Source organism: Pithys albifrons, chromosome 5 (assembly GCF_047495875.1).
Source record: "Pithys albifrons albifrons isolate INPA30051 chromosome 5, PitAlb_v1, whole genome shotgun sequence".
Classification (NCBI taxonomy): Eukaryota; Metazoa; Chordata; class Aves; order Passeriformes; family Thamnophilidae; genus Pithys; species Pithys albifrons.
Genome location: NC_092462.1, coordinates 4,293,511 through 4,313,316, shown reverse-complemented (window position 1 = coordinate 4,313,316; position 19,806 = coordinate 4,293,511). Strand labels below are relative to the sequence as shown.

Genomic DNA, 19,806 nt, shown 5'->3' with positions numbered 1-19,806 from the left:
TCTCAGGTGAGTTTATTGTGAAATAACTGGGTTGGGAATCCCTTGGGTTTTCCCATTTATCCAAGACATTGTAATTTGCCTCCACCCTGTCTCTGTGAAGGGAGGGAGGCACCAGGTTCCTGCCTGTTGATAAAATCCCTGGAGTTGGCCTGACTTAACAGAGCTGCTTGTCCTCCTTCAGCTCCTACTGCGTGAAATTTCCTGGCTGCAATTCCAAACGATTTTCATCAGTTTATTCTGCCTGTGCTGTCAGTAGATCACTGAAGATATCTCAGGTCTGTGTGGGAGACAGAGACTCAAAATGAATCAGGGACTTGTTTTCCTGCAAAGGTTCAGCCCAGCTGAGAGCCCAGGTCAGTGAGGCTTGGGTGAACCATCCACATCCTGGCCAAGGCTGAAGTGGGAGGCTGTTTGTGGTGATGCCTGATTCAAAAAGAAAGAATAGTGATGTAAAGGACCAGTTAAAAGTGTCAGCAATGGCACTGCATTGCATCAGAATCACAGTTTTCCACAGCAATGAGTACATGTAAGACATGGATAGACCTGTGGTGCTTACGCTGTGTTTGTAGGGCAAAAAAGGGCCGTGGGAGGGAGGCCATTGCAAAAAGGAATGTCCTGACGATAGGAAAGTGTCCTGAAAGGGATGCTGGCCCTTCTCTAGATACTGTATGTATTGTATGGCCAGACTTTCCGAATGCAGATCTGGGCAGGGCTGTCCCCACGTGGGTGTGCCCTTCCAGCCTGCGCAGGGGATGTTTTAGGTAAGGCACAGCGTGCGCAGAACTGGCCCCACCATTTAAGTCCCAAGGTCCATCTACCACGGCCGAGTGAGCTTGGACAGTGCCAGTGAAGTCCTCTGGACTGTCACAGCACCCGGTACTAACCAGTACTGACCCTGCTGAGCATCCGAGATCTGACGGGATGGGATGGCAGGGAGGCATTTAATGCCAGGGGCGGTCCCACTGAAACTCGAACTCAGGTCCTTGGGATTGAGAGTCCAGAGCGCTCTCCTTTACACCACGGGACTGCCCTGTTCTAGATACTGATCTTCACAGAAAAAAAGTGAGACTTGAAAACATCCAGATCTCTCCCCCTTCTTGGTCTTTTAACTCTTAGTTTTCAGTTCTTTCCATGCCCTCCTGCCACCTCCTCTCAGCTTTCTGTGTGTGTGGTGTTCAGTGGGGAACTCATCGGCTCAGAAAGCACACGCTGCTCAGTGGCCCTGCCTGGCTGAGCTTTCCATGATGGATTTTCATGGTAGAACTTCAGTTCCCGTTCCCCCAGTGATCCTCACGCAGCTCCGTGAGCCCTGGGTGATGAGGCTGGGTGGCAGCGCTCCACGTGCTGCTTCCCCAGGGACAGAGCCATCTGTGGCTCGCTCACGGCTCCTTTACAGCCTCACAAAGCTGGGGGAAATCATTTAATTGGCTTTCCTGAGGTTTGAACTCAGCCCAAACCTTGTCCATCAGGAAGACATTCAGGCTTGGTAGTACAATTAGCAGAAGATCCAAGTGAGAAGGGAATGATGCTGTTTTCCTGACGTACAAGCCCTGCAGGGTGCAGAAGGGAGGCAGCAGCATGGAAATCCAGGCCCGAGGGAAAGGAACCTCCAGGCATGGAGGGGAACAGAGCCCTGTAATAAGGAACAGGGCATGTAATGCACATTAGCTACTCATGGTCTTCTTGCATGTTGCAAATTTACTGAGGGGGGTCATCAAACACTGAGACACACCGAGTGCTTCTATATCAGTAGCTTTCCTTCTCTCTTCACTGAGTCAGGATGGATTATAGGTGCAGCTTCACTTAATCACTGGACCCCTTTTTTTTTTTTTGGGTTGTTTTCAGAGAAACCAGATGTGTTTCCATTAAGAACATGCACCTCTTTGGTTGTCATTTGTGTAATTCTTAAAATTAAGCAAAACTATTAAAGAATAATTGTTTCTGTTCACATTAACAGCACACAGCTTCTCCAGATGTGGCATTTGACAGCCAAACAGCTGCTGGCCATTAAATGTGCCTTAAAAGCCCCATTCCTTTGTCATAAAGGGAACAGAAGTGTAGGGACGTTTATGGGGTGATAGGCAGATGTTTTGGCTACATCAGACTCCAGCGAAAGTTTAAGTGGTTTCTCTGCTATAGTCACATGTTTTAACCCCTATCACACACCTTGTCTGCTGAAGTTCTCTTCGTGGGGCTGGAGTGAGATTAGAAATAACCTCACACTTACCTCCCAAGCAACAGTGCAACATCTGGGACATCTCCCTCTGAAGAAGTGCAGCTCTGCCAGGTGGATCTCAGGTGCTGCTGGTACCCTTGAAATAATGGGTAAATTTTGGGGGGTGAAACTTAGGTTAAAAAATTAATTTGGAAATTATTGTCAAATAATGTATTGCCTTTCTGGTTTTTCCCTGAACTTTAAGTATATGCTCATAATCCTCAAGGGCAGATGTTCTTGTGTTTGTACCAGCACAGTATGCTTTATGCCCAGTCAAATATTTTTTATAGTGGTGCATGTGGGGTGGAACTAGTGGGGCTCAATTTCAAGAGTTCTGGTTGAAGTTCCCAATCCTAACCTTTGAGTGAAGGTCCTCTTGCTGGGTGTTGAGTGCTGGAATAACACCACTGATCCTCAGGAAGCTGCACCACGTTGTAACTATTCTCTGTCAGCTCAGAATCTGCTAAAGTCTAAGACCTTATGAGGCTGCAAAATTTTTTCCTGTAACAAAAGTATTTCTGTTTTCTTGGCAAAATTTTGGTTTTGTTTTCTTGGCAAAATTTTGTTCTTCTCGTTGCTTGTAGGACTAGGAATTCTTTGTTATTTAGTCTTTACTGGATAGGATTTTAATATAAAAATCCTAATGTATATACGTGAAAAAGATCTTAAGAATTCCATAAATTTGAATTCAGAGACAGCAAAAATCCTGCCAAATCACATGGAACATAGGAGAATAAGGATTGTATCCCTAATTTTGTTCCTATTTTAGGTCTATTTCTAGTACAAGTTAGATTAAGTTTATTCTGTAGTTCAGTCTCATTCTCCCCCACATTCTGCAGGCCTCCTTCTGACCTGGAGTGTGTTATCACAAATAGGGGAAGTATTTGCTGAAGTACTGAAGTATTTGTCTTGGGATTTGCCACATTTTTTAATTTATCCACATCAGTTCATCCTCCACGATTCAAATGCAGAAATTTATTTCTTTCCATGGATCAGCTCCTTGGGCTGAGCCAAGCAGGGATCCCACATCCCAAATGCCCACCCGAGGGGATGAAGCACGTGTTTAACCCTTGGGCTCTGGAATTCATTTCCTTTCAAAATATGACTCTGTGGTGTGGCTGTCTGGCTGTAAATCCTGGCTTAAACCCCTTCTTCACAGTGTTTGCTGGTGTGTATTTGTGCTTTCATCAATCACAAGAGAATGGCCTGGGCACACCATCCTTGAAATTGTTATTTCAAATAGAACTGCATGCCCTGGGTATTAATGTTGTGCAATAAATGCCTCGGGACTTATTGTAGGTGTGTCCAATGTTGCCACATGACTGTTCTAAGGAATGATGCCAATTTCCAGTGGAAACCAGGCAGAGCCAGGAGCTCCCAGATGGTACCAGCTGCAAAGCTGAGACTCTTATGTGGCTTGGACCTGGTTATTTGATAAACTGGTATTTCTCAGCCTTCAATCTATGCTGCTACAAGCCCAAAGTATGTGGCTCATCGTGTTCTGGCTCTCAGCTTAAAAATGAAACTGCTGTAAAAAGGTATGCAAGCATTTATAAATAATAATTATTTAGAGCATTATACATTTTATAATGTTATAAATAATATAAATAATTATACATAGGCCAGTGGAGCCTAGAAATTGAAGTGGCACAAAGATGTCCCATAGAGAAAAAAATGTGAACTATTTCAAAGGCAGCTGGGTAAACATATGGGAGAAATGAAAACACCTCTAATGGGGAGGTGCACAGTGAAGTTCTGCATGGATATGGCAACTGCCAAACCAAAGGGAATGTCTTACCCTTGGAGGACATGGCTGGAAGGATATTGGCTGCTACTTTTCAGATAGGACATGGAAATCGTGAGTCAGGTTGAGCTCTTTCCCCTTTTCCTGCAAGCTGCTAAAACTTATGCTGGGATACCACAAATACACCTGTAAGTTCTGCTGCCATGTAAAATGTCCTAATTTTTCCCTAAAAAGGAAACTGAGTAACTAACTCACAGGTCACAAAGAGGAGTTAGTACTCTAATGTTTTATTGTCTCCTGCATTAATCACAGCATGCTGTGGAGATAGGATGAGTGGTGTAGTTTTTATATTTTTGTATACTTTAGAAAGCTTTTGCACACAGAAGGGTCATTTGTCGGATCATTTGTCCTACATGACCACATGAAAATCCTTTCAATGTTCTCTGATGGTTCATTTTACAAAACATAAAAAATATACCTCCCAATTTGAGGTATATTTTCTCTCTGCTTTTTTTTTCCTCCTGACATTGCCTATTTGCATAAATTAATTATTAAACCCCAAAATGCCCTGTATTAGAAAACGCTGGGAACAGCATAGAACAGTGACGGTTTAATGGTACAGAGGTGCACCAGTGAACTTCACAAAACCAGAAGTAGCTTTGGAAATAGTTTTCTGCAGAAGGTAAATGCTGTGTGCCCTCTAGAGCTCAGTGGGGGAAGTTCTTGGTAATCAGCAGGAACTGTCTTGGCCTGGGGTAGCTCCGCCTCACGAGTCCTTTGAGGATGTGTTCCAGCACTCAGAGCACCTTTGTGCTCTGAAAGTGGAAATACTAGGTTGGGTCAGATATGATCAACAATATTATTTATTAACAATAAATAAATATCCTTCCAGCTATCCAAGTGGCTAGTAGTAAAGTGCAGAAAAATGGAGTAACAAGTTTCTTGGCCTAAAAACTGAGGGGAAACCAAATGCACCGATAAATTCAGTCAGTGAAGGTGCTTTGTGACTTTGGTGATGAAACCACTTCAGAGCAGCAATTGGTTTGTAAGGATCTGAGCCCTTTGCAGCTCCCCTTCTTGTACCCAGGCACAGCTGGGCCCTGCTCTCACCCAGGTACCTCTAAGAGCAGAAGGGAGAATGCAGAGACAGGCTGGGAGCAGCCAGAGGTGAACATCATTTACAGCCCCAACATCACACTACGGGGAGCAGAGCAGAGGAATGAACTCTTCCTGGCTGAGAAGAAATGCTTCGAGCCAGCCCCCCATCTTTGTGGGGTATTTCTCAACCTGATTCATGTACTGATCTCAAGAGGTTGTGGTCACCCATCTCAGCTCACTGTGGCTAAACCAGCAGCAGCAGAGGGGAGTGCTGCCCAGCTAAACTTGCTGCTGCTGCAGTCCTGCCAGATTGCTGCCCATCTTTCACTGTGTTTTCCTGGGTATTGCGCCTTTGTTTTGAGAATCTTTTTTAGACTAAGCTGCTCTATTTGACTTTAAAGAGTTGAAGAAACACTGTCTCCTTTGACCAAGCCAGGTGAGCAGGCTGTGCAGGCAGCTGGGGATGGTGAACTGCAGTAGAGAGGCGCTGCTTCCTGCTGTGGCTTTTCAGTTCTTTGGAGCAGGTTCACAAGCCCCGAGGGCTCTGCACAGTGTATCCAATGCTGCTCCACATCTCCCAATGGGCTGGAGATGCTCTTTTCCAGGGAAGTGCCCTGGAGTGCTTGGTCTTGGGAACCTCAGCCAGAGCTGCTTAAAGAAAGGAAAAGTGCCACTTGCCTTGGCTTATCCTGGAATTTGCAATATTTAGCGAGACACAGAAGGGCTGGATTTCTCTCACAAGGTTTGTTGTTCTCCCTCTGTAGTTTTGTCCCCTGCCAGTGCTGCTGCTGGGGCTCACCTGCTACCCACGCACAGCTGGGGCTGCAGAAGCTGCCAGACCCTCCAGAGCAGCTGCACCACCATGGAGTCCATGAAAATGTGCATTTCTCTTCATCTTCGTGGCTTTGAAAGGGAACCGTGGCCATGAAATTCCAGCTTGTCTAACTATTAGTTGACAAGTCACAAAAAAATAGCTTTTGAGTTTTACCAGTCCTTATTTGCTACTGTTGGTGTTTCATTGTAGTACCTCTGAAAGTGATTTTTGCATCCATGCTCAATGGAGATACATTACTGATGTAGGCCCTATGCTTTAAATATTGAGAATAAAATGAATCATTCTATGCTACCAGCATGAAATTCACCACACTTATTGACTGGTATAATTAGGATAGATGGGTTTCTTTATTGGGTAATTTTATCAATTTTTGCTTCAAGAGCTTCCTCAGAACTTGCAGTACAATCCCCATGGATTGCCTGTCTAAACTGCAGGAAGCATAACTGAGAAATTCATATTGTTTTCAGTTTTTCCAGTAGTTCAAATGAAGAATTAAGTATTTTCTGCCTAAATGAAGGACTAATCTTGCTCTGCCAAGTTGGTGATAATTTTGAGCCTTGCAGTTTGCTTTCTGGTCATGCTTCACTTGTATGTAGAGTTGGTTTAAGCTGATCAGGAAACGAAGGTCGGAGCTTGCAAATGAGCTGAATATTTCTTGATAACTTGGGTTGATCTGGGACATTTGGGGATTCCTTTTAACTCTGCCTCAGTCCATTCCCTGAAAGTCACATTCCACCATTGCAGAGTATCAGGTGAATCAGCCCTGGCTGGTGTTTAGTTCTGTGGTATTGGAGCCTTTACATGCACGTAAGTCCTGTATGTCCTTAGCAGAGAGACTGAAAGCAAAAGATTTCCCCACCAAACAAATATGATTTTAAATGTTCACAACAGACCAATTTCTACAAGAGGTGAATGTTTTCTAAAAGGAACCTATAAGGAAAAGAAAAAACTTGAAAGCATGTCAGGTATCTCTTGCAAAGTGTTACAGAAAACAAAACGTGCCATCAAAAGACTTTGTGAACTGAGCACCAAGTTTTTCATTTCCAAACCAATTTAACTATTCTGATTGCATTTTGTTTAAAGTTGAATTTCAAATTCTTGAGGCTGCATGTGAGTGGGTGGGGTTGAGGGCACATGGCAGTCTTCGTGTAATCCCCAATAGGGTCACTTTGGATTTTGTGGGTGCAATGTAGTAAAATTCACAAAGGCAGCTCGTGTAACTATTTTAAATTAATTTCTGCCCCGAAGCACGGAGGCACTGTCTTGTGTGACACTGTTTTGGTGCTCTCTGCTTGCCTGCCAGGAGCTCAGTGCTGTGTTCTCACATTCAGGAGGGAGCTGGCAAATTTACCTTCCCTTTGCCCCAGGTTGTGGTGTCAGGTTTAATGTTGCTTTTTCTTTCTAAGCAGGTGTGAAAGTAAAGAGCTCGATGCTGAAATAAGGAACCTGATAGGGAAGAGTCCCACTTCCCAGTCGTGTGAGGACCCCAAACCCATTGCACAAGAGAGTCCAAACCCCCAGAGAACTTCGTGTTCCCTTAAGGTAATCACAGTGTGCTTTTGCAATGTTCATCTGCCAGGAAAGGACACTCAGGGGATGTTCCCTGTGTGACTTGGTTATGCATGAAACTCTTGGATTTCTGAAATGATGCAATCAACTTGCTACACATTTTTTTTCCTGATATAGCTATTTTCTGTTGTGAGGAAGATGGACTGAGAAGTTCTGTTTTGTAGTGCTTTAGAAGGTCAGCTAAACCCACTGATTGTCCACTCTGTAGCCACATGTGCCTTTTGGAGAGCACAGATCCCTGAAAATATATAACCCCAAGAGCATTGTTACTTCTTTAAGTTGTTGCATTTGGTAGTTCTGATTTAACTGGCAATGAGCGGACGTGCGGGGGGGGCTGAGATCTTTGGGAGTGCCAGAAAGGCTTTTGGATGAATAGGAGGGGAGAAGAAGGAAACTGCTGATGATTCAACCCCACACTGCTGTACTATTATGAACAGAAAATCCTGAGCCACCTGCCAAGGCACTTGTCTTTGCCTGCAGTGAAGCAGCGGTTAACAAGCATGACAGAAACTTGTTCTCAGGTTTCCCTCTCAGTTTCACTCCTCTGCCCTGAAATAGTGAATGTGGTAGAAGGACGAAAGGAATTTCGCTGTTTTCTGCGAACTGGGAGCAGGAGGGAGTGATTTAAGCCCTGAGTGCCATCCACCTGCAAGGGGTGACACACTTACCTGCCTGTGCCACCCCCACGGGGCGGGGGGAGGAAACCCCTGAAGGCTGTGCCCTAAGGCACGATGCAGGAAATCGGTGGGGAGCTAAAAGAGAGATGACTCCCTTCTATGAAATCCGAAATTACGCATCGCTCCTTTCACATGTAAACCGCCATCTCCAAAATGAGTCATGACCTCGGGGCACGGAGCTGAGCCGAGCCTAAGGAGACAGCCCGGGGTCAGACCAGTGGGATTAGAAACAGTGAGAGGGAAGCCACAGGCAGGGATGGGGGTTCCCGGGGCAGGGCAGGAAGGAGCGCGAGGAAGCAGAGTCAGCACAGCGTCGAGGAGCATCGAGCTCTGAGATCACAAGCCACAAACGATCTGTGGAACACCTGGCTGCCCATGGTAGCCTCCCTCCAGCAGAAGGAGACACAAGAAAGGATTTGGTCAGGAAAAAGGATGGGCTTGCCTCAGCTGCTTCTATGGGTGCCTCAGTGCTCCACCCAGAACATTGTGTTTGATCTGTCCTGCTTCTCCTTACATCTATGGCACCTTTTTTTGCCTGTGAAAGATGGGTGGTTTTCAGAGCTTAAAGAAAGAAAAGTTTATGATGTTTCTGCACGAGAAACGTGCTGGCTGGTTTTTATTTATATTTCTAAGTCAAGCAACTTTTCGCTTGACTGGTTGTTGAGCTGGACTTCAAGTGAGTGACAGCTTGATAGTTGGGATGAGCTTCAACAGCCTCAATACAAGATACCAGGAGCACATATCTCAGACTGTGTGTTTATAACACCTAGTAGACTTTCAGTTATGAAGGTCATGAAACAGTATTTAAAAAAAACACACCAGAAAATGTCAGGTTGTGAAATTGGGTGCTGATTTAGACTTAAAATGAGGGGGAAACAATGTATTTAATGAAACAAAGGTGTAGCCTTCCCAATAGCATTGGTCATTCATCAGGAAGTTATTTGGCAGAGCCAGCAAGTCATTTTCATTCTGTAACTTTTTTCTGGGGTGAAGAGTATAAATTGCACTCTGCAAAATGGCTTTTCTGTCTGAGCTTAAATCACTTCCAAGACTTATCCGAAAATGTCTGTAAACAAATTCCCCTTCTCACCAGGACTTTTTCCTGTAGGAATTTATTATATTAGTGTGGTTTTAAATGCAAATATTAGAGAGAGAGAAAATGTAGGTCTGCAGAACAAACCCTTCAGCCTATGATTCCCTCATCTGTACTGCCTGAATTGCAGCTTGTCATGGTGCTGCATTCTCCACTCAGAGAGGGAAAAGGTTTGCATCAGAAGACAGATATTACCAGAAGGACTAATGCAGATTGTATTGAGTATATAGGGCCTGATCAAGATTTTGTACACAGGAAGGAGAGAGATGACATTTCATGGTAATAAAAAAAAAGGCCATGATAAACTTTGGGTGTGAAGTGAGAGAAAAAAGAAATTAATTTAAGGGCTATCTGTACTTGCAACCACTATATTGTAAACCACAAAATAACCTGTTTGCCTGAGTTACAAATTATCATCCAGTCCACTGGGATTTTCCTCATCAGGCCTGAGTTTCCAAATGCTTGGGTACTGGAGTGGCCATACCCTTCTGGCTGATCTCATTGCACTAGTGGGAAACAGGGGGTATAGGAAATGCTGGAGCAGGAGCCTGTGCTGTTTTACTTACTCTGAAACCACATCTTGCTCTATCTGGATCCAGTTCCCACATATTAAGACACACATTTGCATCTGCAAGTTTTTGTCACAACTAGTATGTAACTGAGCAGCACAAAAGGCTGAGGCTGACACACTCCCTGAAGGGAAAATCCCTTCCCAGCACTTCTGGGGTGAAGCACGTGGACCAGGCTGGGACAGGGAGAGGTAGATGCTTCTTCTGGTTTGAGAGCTAATTTTATTCTTCAGTAAAATCTCTCATTTCACCTCAAGCATGGAATGGGAGAAGGGGTTTGTGATAAGCACTGCTTCAGGGATCAATCCAAAACCAAAGCTCAACCAGCAAATAAACAAGGTTCTCCAGAAGCCACCAAATTTTAACCCAAGTAGTCTCAGAGTTAATCTAACTTCTACAATTCTGCAGCTGAACAGCACAATAAATCAAAAATGAAAATGCCCAAGAAACCTCCCAGCAGAAACATGACAGGCTAGGGAAGAAAACAGAAAAAAGTAACTTCAGCGTTTTGTCATCATCAAGGAAAGGTTCACATTTGCTCACTTCAAGCCTTTTAATGGGTCTTGGCTTCACTACACTGAGCAGACATAATTTTCAGAAGTGACAAATGGCTTTCATTATCCTAATTTATGAGTGATACTTTGTAATCCTGTAACTGAAGGCATTCCAGAACTAAGATCCAGCACTCTGAAAATGAGAGCTTTTATCTTCTTGTGGTGCCGATGCTTGTGAGGGACTCAGTGTTGGCTACAGCTCCAAGGCTTTGATTTTTCTCCCATTGGAAGCTTCCCAAAGATGGCCAAAAGGCTTTTACACTGAGAACTTAGGTCTTCCTAAGTTCTAACTAAAATGTTTCTCATTTTTAAACGGGGTGTTTAAAAAAGCCCAACCTGAAAACTGCTACAAATAGAAATTACAGAATATCATAGAAATAGAACAGAAGTTAGTGAGAGGCTTCTGATCAGTTGGTCTCCCTTTGCCCTTGGAGGCAGAGTTTTTGCTGCCACTTGGGGTTAACTCAGGGAAGGTCAGAGGGGCACCAAATCCTACCTGATCCCATTTGCTTCCTGTGAAGCTTCTTCCACACCTGGCAGATTTCTGGGTTTGTGACTGCATTTACAGTCTGGTGGTCAGCTGGAGTTCTCCAAGGAGTGTAAAACTGTATTTGGTTCGATAGCTTCAAACCAAGTATAAATGCCTTAGAATGTTTTTGCCTTTTTGACTTCTGAAGTCTGATGGCTGTCAGAGAGCCCCTCTCTCAAGGATTCCTGTGTATCTCAGGGTTCTGAGGTGTTCTTGTACAGCTGAGTTGTTCTTGATGCTATTGCTGTAGACATAAGTGTAGTGTCTTTATCTCTGCAGTACCAACAAAAAGGAATGTTGTCATCTCCTTGTGTCTCTTTACAGTGCTGTTATAACTGGCAATGATTTTGCTTCAACTCCCCCAGTTTTTGCTGGAAGAACAGCACCACCTCTGAAGACCTTGAGCTTTGGGTCCCTGCTCATTGGCATATAGTTTATAATCTGCAGTGTTGTTACCTGGGAGGGATGTGCTCAGAGACTAGTTTTGGCATAGGCACAGACAAAATCCATTTATTTTTTGATGAGTAGAATGGAGAATTTCAAATATCTTCATTAAAATAACCTTAAAATAATCTCACAAGATTTCCAGCTACTCCATAAACCAGGAAAACATAAAAAGTACATCAGGGTAGGGAGGGTATATGTCATATGCAAATATCATAAAATAGGACCTTTCTTCCAAATTGGGGTTGCATCTTGCAAAAGAAGGGTTGTTCAGTCACATACTGTGACCCAGAGATCTGGAATGTGGCTGTCAAATTCCAGCATTTCACAGGGTTGCTTTACTTTGTCTGAATCCTTTTCTGAAAACCGAAAGAAGGATTTATGTGATTTTATGTCAAATTTCACAGGGTAGCTTTCATTCCATTCCTTGAAATGACATAAGCAATCTCTGCTGCCACTGACAAAGCCACAGGCCCAGAGATCTTTCCACAACAAGGAATATGAGTTTGCTTTCTCACTTCCTTCTCAAATCAGAATTATTCAGAATTCCGAGACAGAAGGCGACAATACTTTGCGTTTTTCTATTTCATTCTAACTTTGTGAAGCCTGTGGAAGCCTTTTCTTTGTTAATCTTTCCTGTGAGTTTAACTAGGTAAAGTTAAGCTCTTTTTCCAAATGGGAAACTAAGGCACAAATTTGGAGTGTTGGATACCTTGAGTACTCAAGTCTTGAGTGGCTTGAAACCAGATCCAGCCTAGGTAAGACAAGTAGCAGAAGTGCAAATAAGGTGTCCTTAGGAGAGGAATAGCAACTCCTGTCATTCTTCATCTTTGGGCAGCTTTTCTTGAGGGAGGTAACTCAATTTTCTAATCATGGTTTTCCCCTAAGCATGTTAAGGTTTGTTGCATGGTGCTGTTGACAGGCTTGGCTGTTGCTCCTTTATGAGCAGGACTCGTTTTTCTGTTGTGATAGCTCACTCTGCCCTATTGTCACTTCATAGCTGTCATCCTTACATAAGTCCCTTTTCACAAGTGGAAGCAGGGATAGAAAAACCTGTGCTCTTATTTACTGAAAAAGCAAATCCCCTTCCTGCCCCTACACATGCAACTTCCTCTGTGGGGACAGCTGGCCAGTCCATTGTGATTTACACACTCCAAGCAGAGACAGAGCCGGCACATTAGTCACAGGCAGGGTGCTTCATCCTTTCTGGGAAGCCCCAGCCAGGAAGGAGGAAAAGGTTAAAACCAGAATTCCACCCCTTATTTCTGAGCCTTGGCTGCTTCCACAGGCACCACTCGCCGATCTCCTGGGTGTTAAAGCTGTTCTGCTGCTCCTTTAGGCAGCAGAAAATACCTGATTCATTGTTCCTTCCTTCCAAAGGTGCACAGTGGAACAGCCCCTCAAGGCCACCCTGGATGCACCTGGGCAGGTGGGAGTGACATGGAAGCTCCAGCAGACCCACTGGAAGTAAGTGACTCTTCTGGCTCTTCTCTGAAGTGTTTTCTGAGGAAAACAGCAACACCTTGAGCTGGTGCACTGGGGTGTCACTTTATAGGTTGACAATTGTAGAATTTGTATTCCAGTGGATTCTTCTGAATGATTACACTGTGTAAGACCAGAGGAAAACGTTAGAAATATTTTTGGATATGGCATTCTTAGAAAGAAAACCTTTCCTAGTTGGTTGTTTTTTTGTTGGTTTTTTTTTTTACCCTCCAGAAGTATGTGGTCATTTTAATTTGTTGTTACACTTTGTTGTTACACAGAGGGTGCAAAGTGGTTTGTTTTATGACCCAAAAACTTCTGTGAGTAATATCCAGGCTGGTTGGTGCCAAGTGGATGTGTAGTTGTGAGATCTGTGAGTTGTCTTACTCACATTAATAGTAATGTTAAATATGCCCTTCAATAAATGCCTAAGCAATCCAGCATCTGAATAACTCCACTGGCTGCCAGGTATCACTTCAGATACTGTAAATTAAACATCTCTGTGAACTACAAGAAGAGGGATTAAGTGTTTTCAGGCTTGGAAGTCAAGGGTTCACATTTGAGCTCAGCAGGACTGGCCACGGGGCAAATATGTGGTCAGGATTTTTGCCTGTGAAAAGACACAAGAAAACTCTTAAACTCTTCTTTGATCTTCCTTGGTATTTGGCATTAAATTCTCTAGCTGAAGAAAATTTATTTCAGGAGATTCAAGGCTTCAGAAGTGCTCACAGTTTTATTCTGGTTTTTCATATGTCAGTTGAGAATTTAGGGAGGGAAACAGAACTCCCTGAGCAGGTATCTGAGCGTAGTATGTTCTATTTTTATGAGCACGTCTCTTTTTTCCAGTGCAGTTCTCTCTCTCTCTAATAGATCACATGTTTGTTTTCATGACAATCCATAGAAACTTCTTGGAAATTCTGAACTATGACACTGCCATTATAAAAATGAGGGTTTAGCTGTTGTTGTCCTGCACGGGCACAACTCCATACTTTATAAAACAATTGCAGACTGATTTCCTAATGTCTCCAAATGGCCTGTTTGTTTTCTGTGTTGCTTGTTTTGAGCCCATTGTGCTGAAGTTTATTACCTTGGGCCTTCAAGCACTTAACCAGGGGCAACACTACTAATTATTCTAGTTGTTGTAAATGAAGGGAATTACTTAAGCCCATTTCAAGTTGTGCTCAACTTCTGTGGCTTGTGTTAATTGTTTAAATTACCATCTGTAAGACAATTAAAATCCTGTTGTGTCCTGTGTCTCAGATGGTACAAATGGATGTGATTTTGTTTATTTCAGGGGCTTGTTTGCATGATGCTTCAATTAAAACACAGGCTAAGCAAGGTTAAAGCAGATGTCCCCTTCAGTCAGCAGGTGTTAAGGGACTGAAATACAAATGCAATGCACAAAAAAAGTTTCTGTTTCAGTTCCTTTCCAAGCACCTGCCAGGGTGGATGCAGCTCTGTGTGATAACCTTGACTTGAAGAGAGCATGACCAAAGCATTAATTTTTGAACATTTCTTTTCTCCAGTCAAGGCACACATTACTGACCAAAAAGAGGACTTCATCACCCAGTTCTCTGGAACAACAGGTCCTCTCACTGGAAAGACAGAGAAGAGAGGTAATGCTAAATATACCCTTAACCTTTACAGATATAACCTCTAAGACAGCCACTACAGTATCAGTAGTGAAAGCAGGAAATCACTGAATGTGTTATCACTGTTAATTACACCATATTCATGCTGCAGTTTGTTTTACCCACCACTCCATCAAGGCCTCTGTTTTTCCTGTAGGATTCTCATCCTGTGCTCTTGGCAGACAGTTTTTTTTGGATACTTTCTGCTTTGTATTTCTTCACAGCTTGAAGTGTGCAAGCACTTCCAATGCCTGGTTCCTACAGTCCTACTTCTTTGTACCAAGCTGGGCAGAGTTATATTTGGAGAACTGTTCCTAAAAACGAACTATGACTTACTGTACTGTGACTGTGAATGCAGAAGAGCAGAGATTTATATGGCACAAAGGGCAAGTTTTATTAATTATCACTGTTGTAAAGGCCAAGGAAGAACTGTAAGCACCAGCCAGTGGTGTGTCGGTCACAGGTAGCAGCAAACTGGGAGCTGGTCTTTTGCTGAGCATCCTAAAGAGTGACCCTGTATCTTTCTATGCATTAGTTTGGAGTCAAACAAGTTCTAGTTGGAAATCTGTTTGTGGAACTTAAAGCAAACTAGCAGGGAAGTCCTTGGCCATTTAGGAGTTGCAGCCTGGGACTGGTGTAGCGTTGCCAGTGGTTCACCTGTAGCTGATGGTGTATTTGCATGTTTCCTGAGTGCTAACTGAAATATCAAAGCAAGGGCAGATGGGCTGGAAGGCTTGCCAAACCTTAAACTTGCTTTTTCTGGAATGAACTGGCCAGATGATGAGGAGGTTGTGAACAATCATAGCTGGAGAATTAGAATGCCAGTCTATTTTTGATTTATTGGCAGTGTTGAAATAAGGGTTATTAACTGTGACTTCCTGATGATTACAGCTCCTGGAGGTGAACAAGCAATGGGATCATCAATTTAGAAGCATGAAACAGCTTTATGAAAAGCAGGTAACACTGTTGGTGACTCCCACTGGAATATGTATGTAACCTGCTGACAGCTAAGTCTGGGTTTAAATACCACCCAGCCACAGCCATGGCAAAATCAGCCTGCAGTGCCTGATATGCCCAGCCCCTGCTCCTCACCACCACATGTCTCTTGGTTCTTGTCCCATCTCTTGTGCTTGGAAGCTGCCTGAGGAAGTTCTCAGACTAATTCTCCATGAATGGTGCCGTCTCTAAACAGGGACTTTCAAAATGAATTGTAAATAAATACTTTTTATTTCCTTTTCCCCCTCCAGATCCCAATTGACGTAGCTTTTGTTCCCTGTCATGGCAGTGTGGCATCATTGCTGCAGCCATTATCAGTAAGCTGCTGCTCACAGCTTTGCCTGGTATTCCCAAACCCACACTGGTTCACTGACTGACACTTCTCATCTGCTGCTTCCTGCAGTGAAAAGGATGTTTACAGAATGACCTCATGTGCTTATCAGGAAAATTTTCTCTCCAATAATTTCCAACAGGATAATTTATTTTCCTTTTTCCTTTCCCCAAATTGAAGAGAATTTCAAATGGCACATCCTCATTTAATATGGTTGTGTTTTATGCCTCTGGGTAGACAGCTTGGAGGTGCTGTGCCTTTGGGAATGCCCAGTCAGCCCACCATGGCCTGTCACTTGCCTTTCAGCTGGCAGAGATGAAAGCAAGGCTGGACGTGGCAGAGAGCAGAGTGAGTGAGCTGGAGCAGGAGAGGCATCGGCAGCACCCAGGGGATGAGAGGCTGGCAGTGCTGGGCAGAGAGAGGCCCTTGCAGGAAAAGGTAGGAGGGTGCACTCTGTCACCTCCCTTGTGCTCTGTGTTCTGCTCTCTCCTGCCTTTCTCTTCACTCGTGCGAGGCACAGCGTGGGCTGGCAGGAGATGAAACCGTGGGGCTGAGTGCTCCTCAGTATCATACCGGGGCAGTGGGGATGACCTGCCTCATCAGAGGCACATCTGCAGTGTGTGAAGAGACAGTCATTTCAATAGAAACTGGCACACAGCACAGCAGGAGTGTGTGTGTGTGTGTGTGTGGGAGTAAAGAGCAGATTGATATGAACGCTGCAGAGATTTCCCTCCTCCTTGCTCAGGGTGAATTGCATTGTGAACAAAAATGCTACAGCTATTTCAAATGGAAGAGCAGCATCATTGCAGGTGTTACACAAAGTGCTTGGCAATAAATACTTGAAGGAATGAATTCAACTCCATGCACTCAGATTTGGGTATTGACCATACAGGCTTTTACACGTGTGCTGGCTGTTTCAGCTCTCTGCAAATGTTTGTGACACAGTCAGTGCAGTCACTAGGCCTGGTCAGCTGCTCTGGGGTGGTGCTCACCTCACCCCCAGAGGGGTTGGGCTCCTCCCTCAGGACTCCTTGGGCACCAGAGTTAGGTCCCTAAGCTGAATCCCCACCTCAGCAGGACCACCAGCCTGAGGGAGCAGCATGTTGGTGCCTGACAAATACACAAAACTTTGTTCTCCATTTTATGAGCCACACAGAGTGGTGCTTCCTGTTCTCATTCTGCTCTGTGGTATCACACACTTGGTGACCTGTCCTGAGAGGTTCTGGATGGGGATCTGATGGCTGAAGTGGGGCTTCTTTGCTGGTAACTTGAAGCAAACCTGCATCACTTCCAGACTCAGATAAAATGTGAGGTGGCTGCTGCAGAAGAAGAATGCAAAGCCCTTATCTTATATCTGCATAAGCAGAGCATTCCTCTTACTTGCTTATCAATTAGTGCTGGCTAAGCATGTTCTTGATTTCCAACCAAAGGGACTCTGTATATGTTTGAAAGCAAATTAAATCATTATGTTCTTGCTGAATCACTTATATTTGCTCAGAGTGTGGACTCAATGTGAGACAATCCACCTTCCTTTTCATATTACTGCCTGCCTTTTAATATGTGATATCTGGGAAAAACAGCCCCAGCTGCCTTTTGATAAAGGTAAGGATGAGAGTGCTCTCCAAATTTTTTATTACATACAAGAATAATGAAATAAATGAAAATGTAATCCTAAAATTTCTTATGAGGGCAGGTTAGCCTACATGGAACTTCAGCCTTAGAGCAGCACTTTCTTTAGAAGCTCTACACTCCGCCAGTAACTTCTGTTTGCTCTGAATTTTTGTGCTGTTTTGGATGTCATGCAGGGGTGCAGATCATCTGCACCTTTGTAAAAGCAGCTGCTGACAGTAGAGATTTTTGATTGAGCTGTACCTTTTACATTTGTTCACTCAGAGTGACAGTTTTTGGGGTGTTCTGCTGAGCCATTTAGGAAAAGCAGCAGCACCAAACCACCCCGAGACAGGTGACATGCTGCTACTGTCCTCCCAGAGGTATCTTACTTCATTTTTAATGCACCTGCAGGCATGGCTATCACACAATGAACTTGATCTGTCCCTGTGTCCTCCATGGCCCACAAAGGAAAACTGACTGGTCTGGAGATGGGATTTTTGTTTTTGTTCCCCTGGGCGTGTCTGTGTACCCAGAGACAGGAAGCAAAGACCAACCTAATCACTGGGAAGTCTCGCTGTCATAACACCTAAGATTCAGTGTAGAATAAGAAGCAATAAGATGTAAGAATTCAGATGGTTCAAAGACCTGAACAAACTGGAAATACTTAGCGGTGAATGTCCATATTCCTGGAGGTGCCAACCTTTGAGAAGCAGGATGTGTGCTGGGAATTATGATAAGATACCATTCGTGTGATGTCCTGTGCGTGTGATCTCCTTTTTATCATTCATATGGTGCAGCTGCAGACGAATATTTTAAATGCTTGTTGTTTTTTTTCCCCCCTTAAAAAGCTGTTTTGTTTCATATGTCCAAACAGCTTTTTTCCAAGACCAGTCTGGCAAAAGTGGGCTAGTGAGGAATGCATTACCCTGCAAGGGAAGCTTATGGAATGCTGTTAGCTTCAGGGTCTGATTTGGATCTACATTCACTCCACATTGCAAACAGCCACGCTGAAAGCCATAGAATAAGAGAGCCAAGCTTACAGTTGGGCAAATCTGCCTTAATAATTCTTACAGTACCATCTCATGTGAATCCTGTTGGAAGTAGGTACACCTTCCTGGTAGTTTGCTGGGAAGGCAACAGTGTGGGGCATATGCACTAGGAATGGTCAGGTTGAAATCAACAACTGTGCTGAGATCAAAAAAAGGCAGATTTTTAAGCCTTGATTGGTTGCTTGGTAATTCTAGAGCAGGCTGAGGCCTGTCTCAGTCTCTCCTGTAGTGGATAAAGCCCTAAGAGTGTGGCACTGAGATCTGGTTTTGTCTTTAGTGTTGTGTGGCACTGGGAGTGGCTGGGACTGCTCCAGCATTTAGCCCTGGCCTTACACTGTGAGTGCGTATGAGAAATGCATGTCTGGAATAATTGTCCATATGGTTCTGTTCTGCTTGGCCTGCCAGCTTCCTCATGCCTTTGTGTGACTGCAGAGAGCAGGGATTTGGTCTGGTATGTTGTCTCTGTCTGGTCATGTGGTAAGTGGTCAAAACAACTTTTTTATCATATCTGGGTTCACTGATGATCTGCCTTCCTGTTGCCTCCCCTTCCCAGCTGTGGCTGGGACAACAAAAATGCAACACATCTGTCAGGCAGAAGATACCATGAAAATTGTTCTTGAGAAATGTTTCCATGTGCATTTCAGCAGCATCTCTCTGTGTTTGTGCATCCCAGAAAGAAACAAAGGCCCTCAGTGAAGCTCTCCATGAGGTGAGGGAAGAGAACAAGCTCCTGAAGCAGAAGAATGCCTCAATGGTTAGAAAGAAAGAACACTATGAGGGGGAGATCAGCCGTCTCAATAAGGTAGGAGCAGCAGTGAGCCACTGCCCAGCAGCTGTTCCTTCAGTTCCAGTGTCCCTCTTGTCAGGCAGTGACACTGCCACATGCCCACCTTTTCCATCTGGGAGAACAGCCTGTTCATGGCAGCAGATCTGGATCACCTTTGGGGAACTGGGGAAACAAGCAAGACTTCACTTCAGCCATACCTGTGCCTGTTCTTCCTGGCAGGTAGGAGGGTTGCACTGTGAGGAGGAAAGTTAGGAGAGCCTTTGTCTTCTGCTGTGAAACCTCCCTACATGTCATATCTGAGCTCTTTCCACATCCTCCCCCTTTAGAACAAAAAGGAAACGGCACAAAGTTGCTTTTGTATGCACTGTGGTTAAAAAAAAGTCACACAGTTTTAAAACTGTTTTACTTATATTCTGTGTTTGAGAATAATGATTTCTCTTCATGAGACACAGTCCTCTCTTACTGTTCATATATACATGTATTCATACATGTGTGTATTTATGTCTGAGGAAATGGTCATTAAATAGCTAAATGGGATTTTCTTTCGTTTAACCGAGGGAAAGTAATAAATGTAATCTTGTTTAATCAAAAG

At 44.0% G+C, this 19,806-nt stretch overlaps 1 protein-coding gene across 4 annotated transcripts in view; it reads left to right on the top strand.

Annotated features, from left to right (window-relative positions):
* TNIP3 (TNFAIP3 interacting protein 3) overlaps window positions 1-19,806 on the top strand; it is a 40,259-nt gene that overhangs the window by 7,478 nt on the left and 12,975 nt on the right. The window contains exons 1-7 of one of the 4 annotated variants that reach the window (XM_071555072.1): window positions 3,580-3,753; window positions 7,302-7,434; window positions 12,708-12,794; window positions 14,336-14,425; window positions 15,332-15,397; window positions 16,074-16,205; window positions 19,101-19,229. In XM_071555072.1, the coding sequence (XP_071411173.1) occupies window positions 3,626-3,753; window positions 7,302-7,434; window positions 12,708-12,794; window positions 14,336-14,425; window positions 15,332-15,397; window positions 16,074-16,205; window positions 19,101-19,229 (765 nt within the window). In that variant the 5' untranslated portion in view covers window positions 3,580-3,625. Of the gene's footprint in view, window positions 1-3,579; window positions 3,754-4,036; window positions 4,148-7,298; window positions 7,435-12,707; window positions 12,795-14,335; window positions 14,426-15,331; window positions 15,398-16,073; window positions 16,206-19,100; window positions 19,230-19,806 lie in introns of those variants that run through there. The other 3 variants (XM_071555075.1, XM_071555074.1, XM_071555073.1) reach the window with 3 other exon arrangements.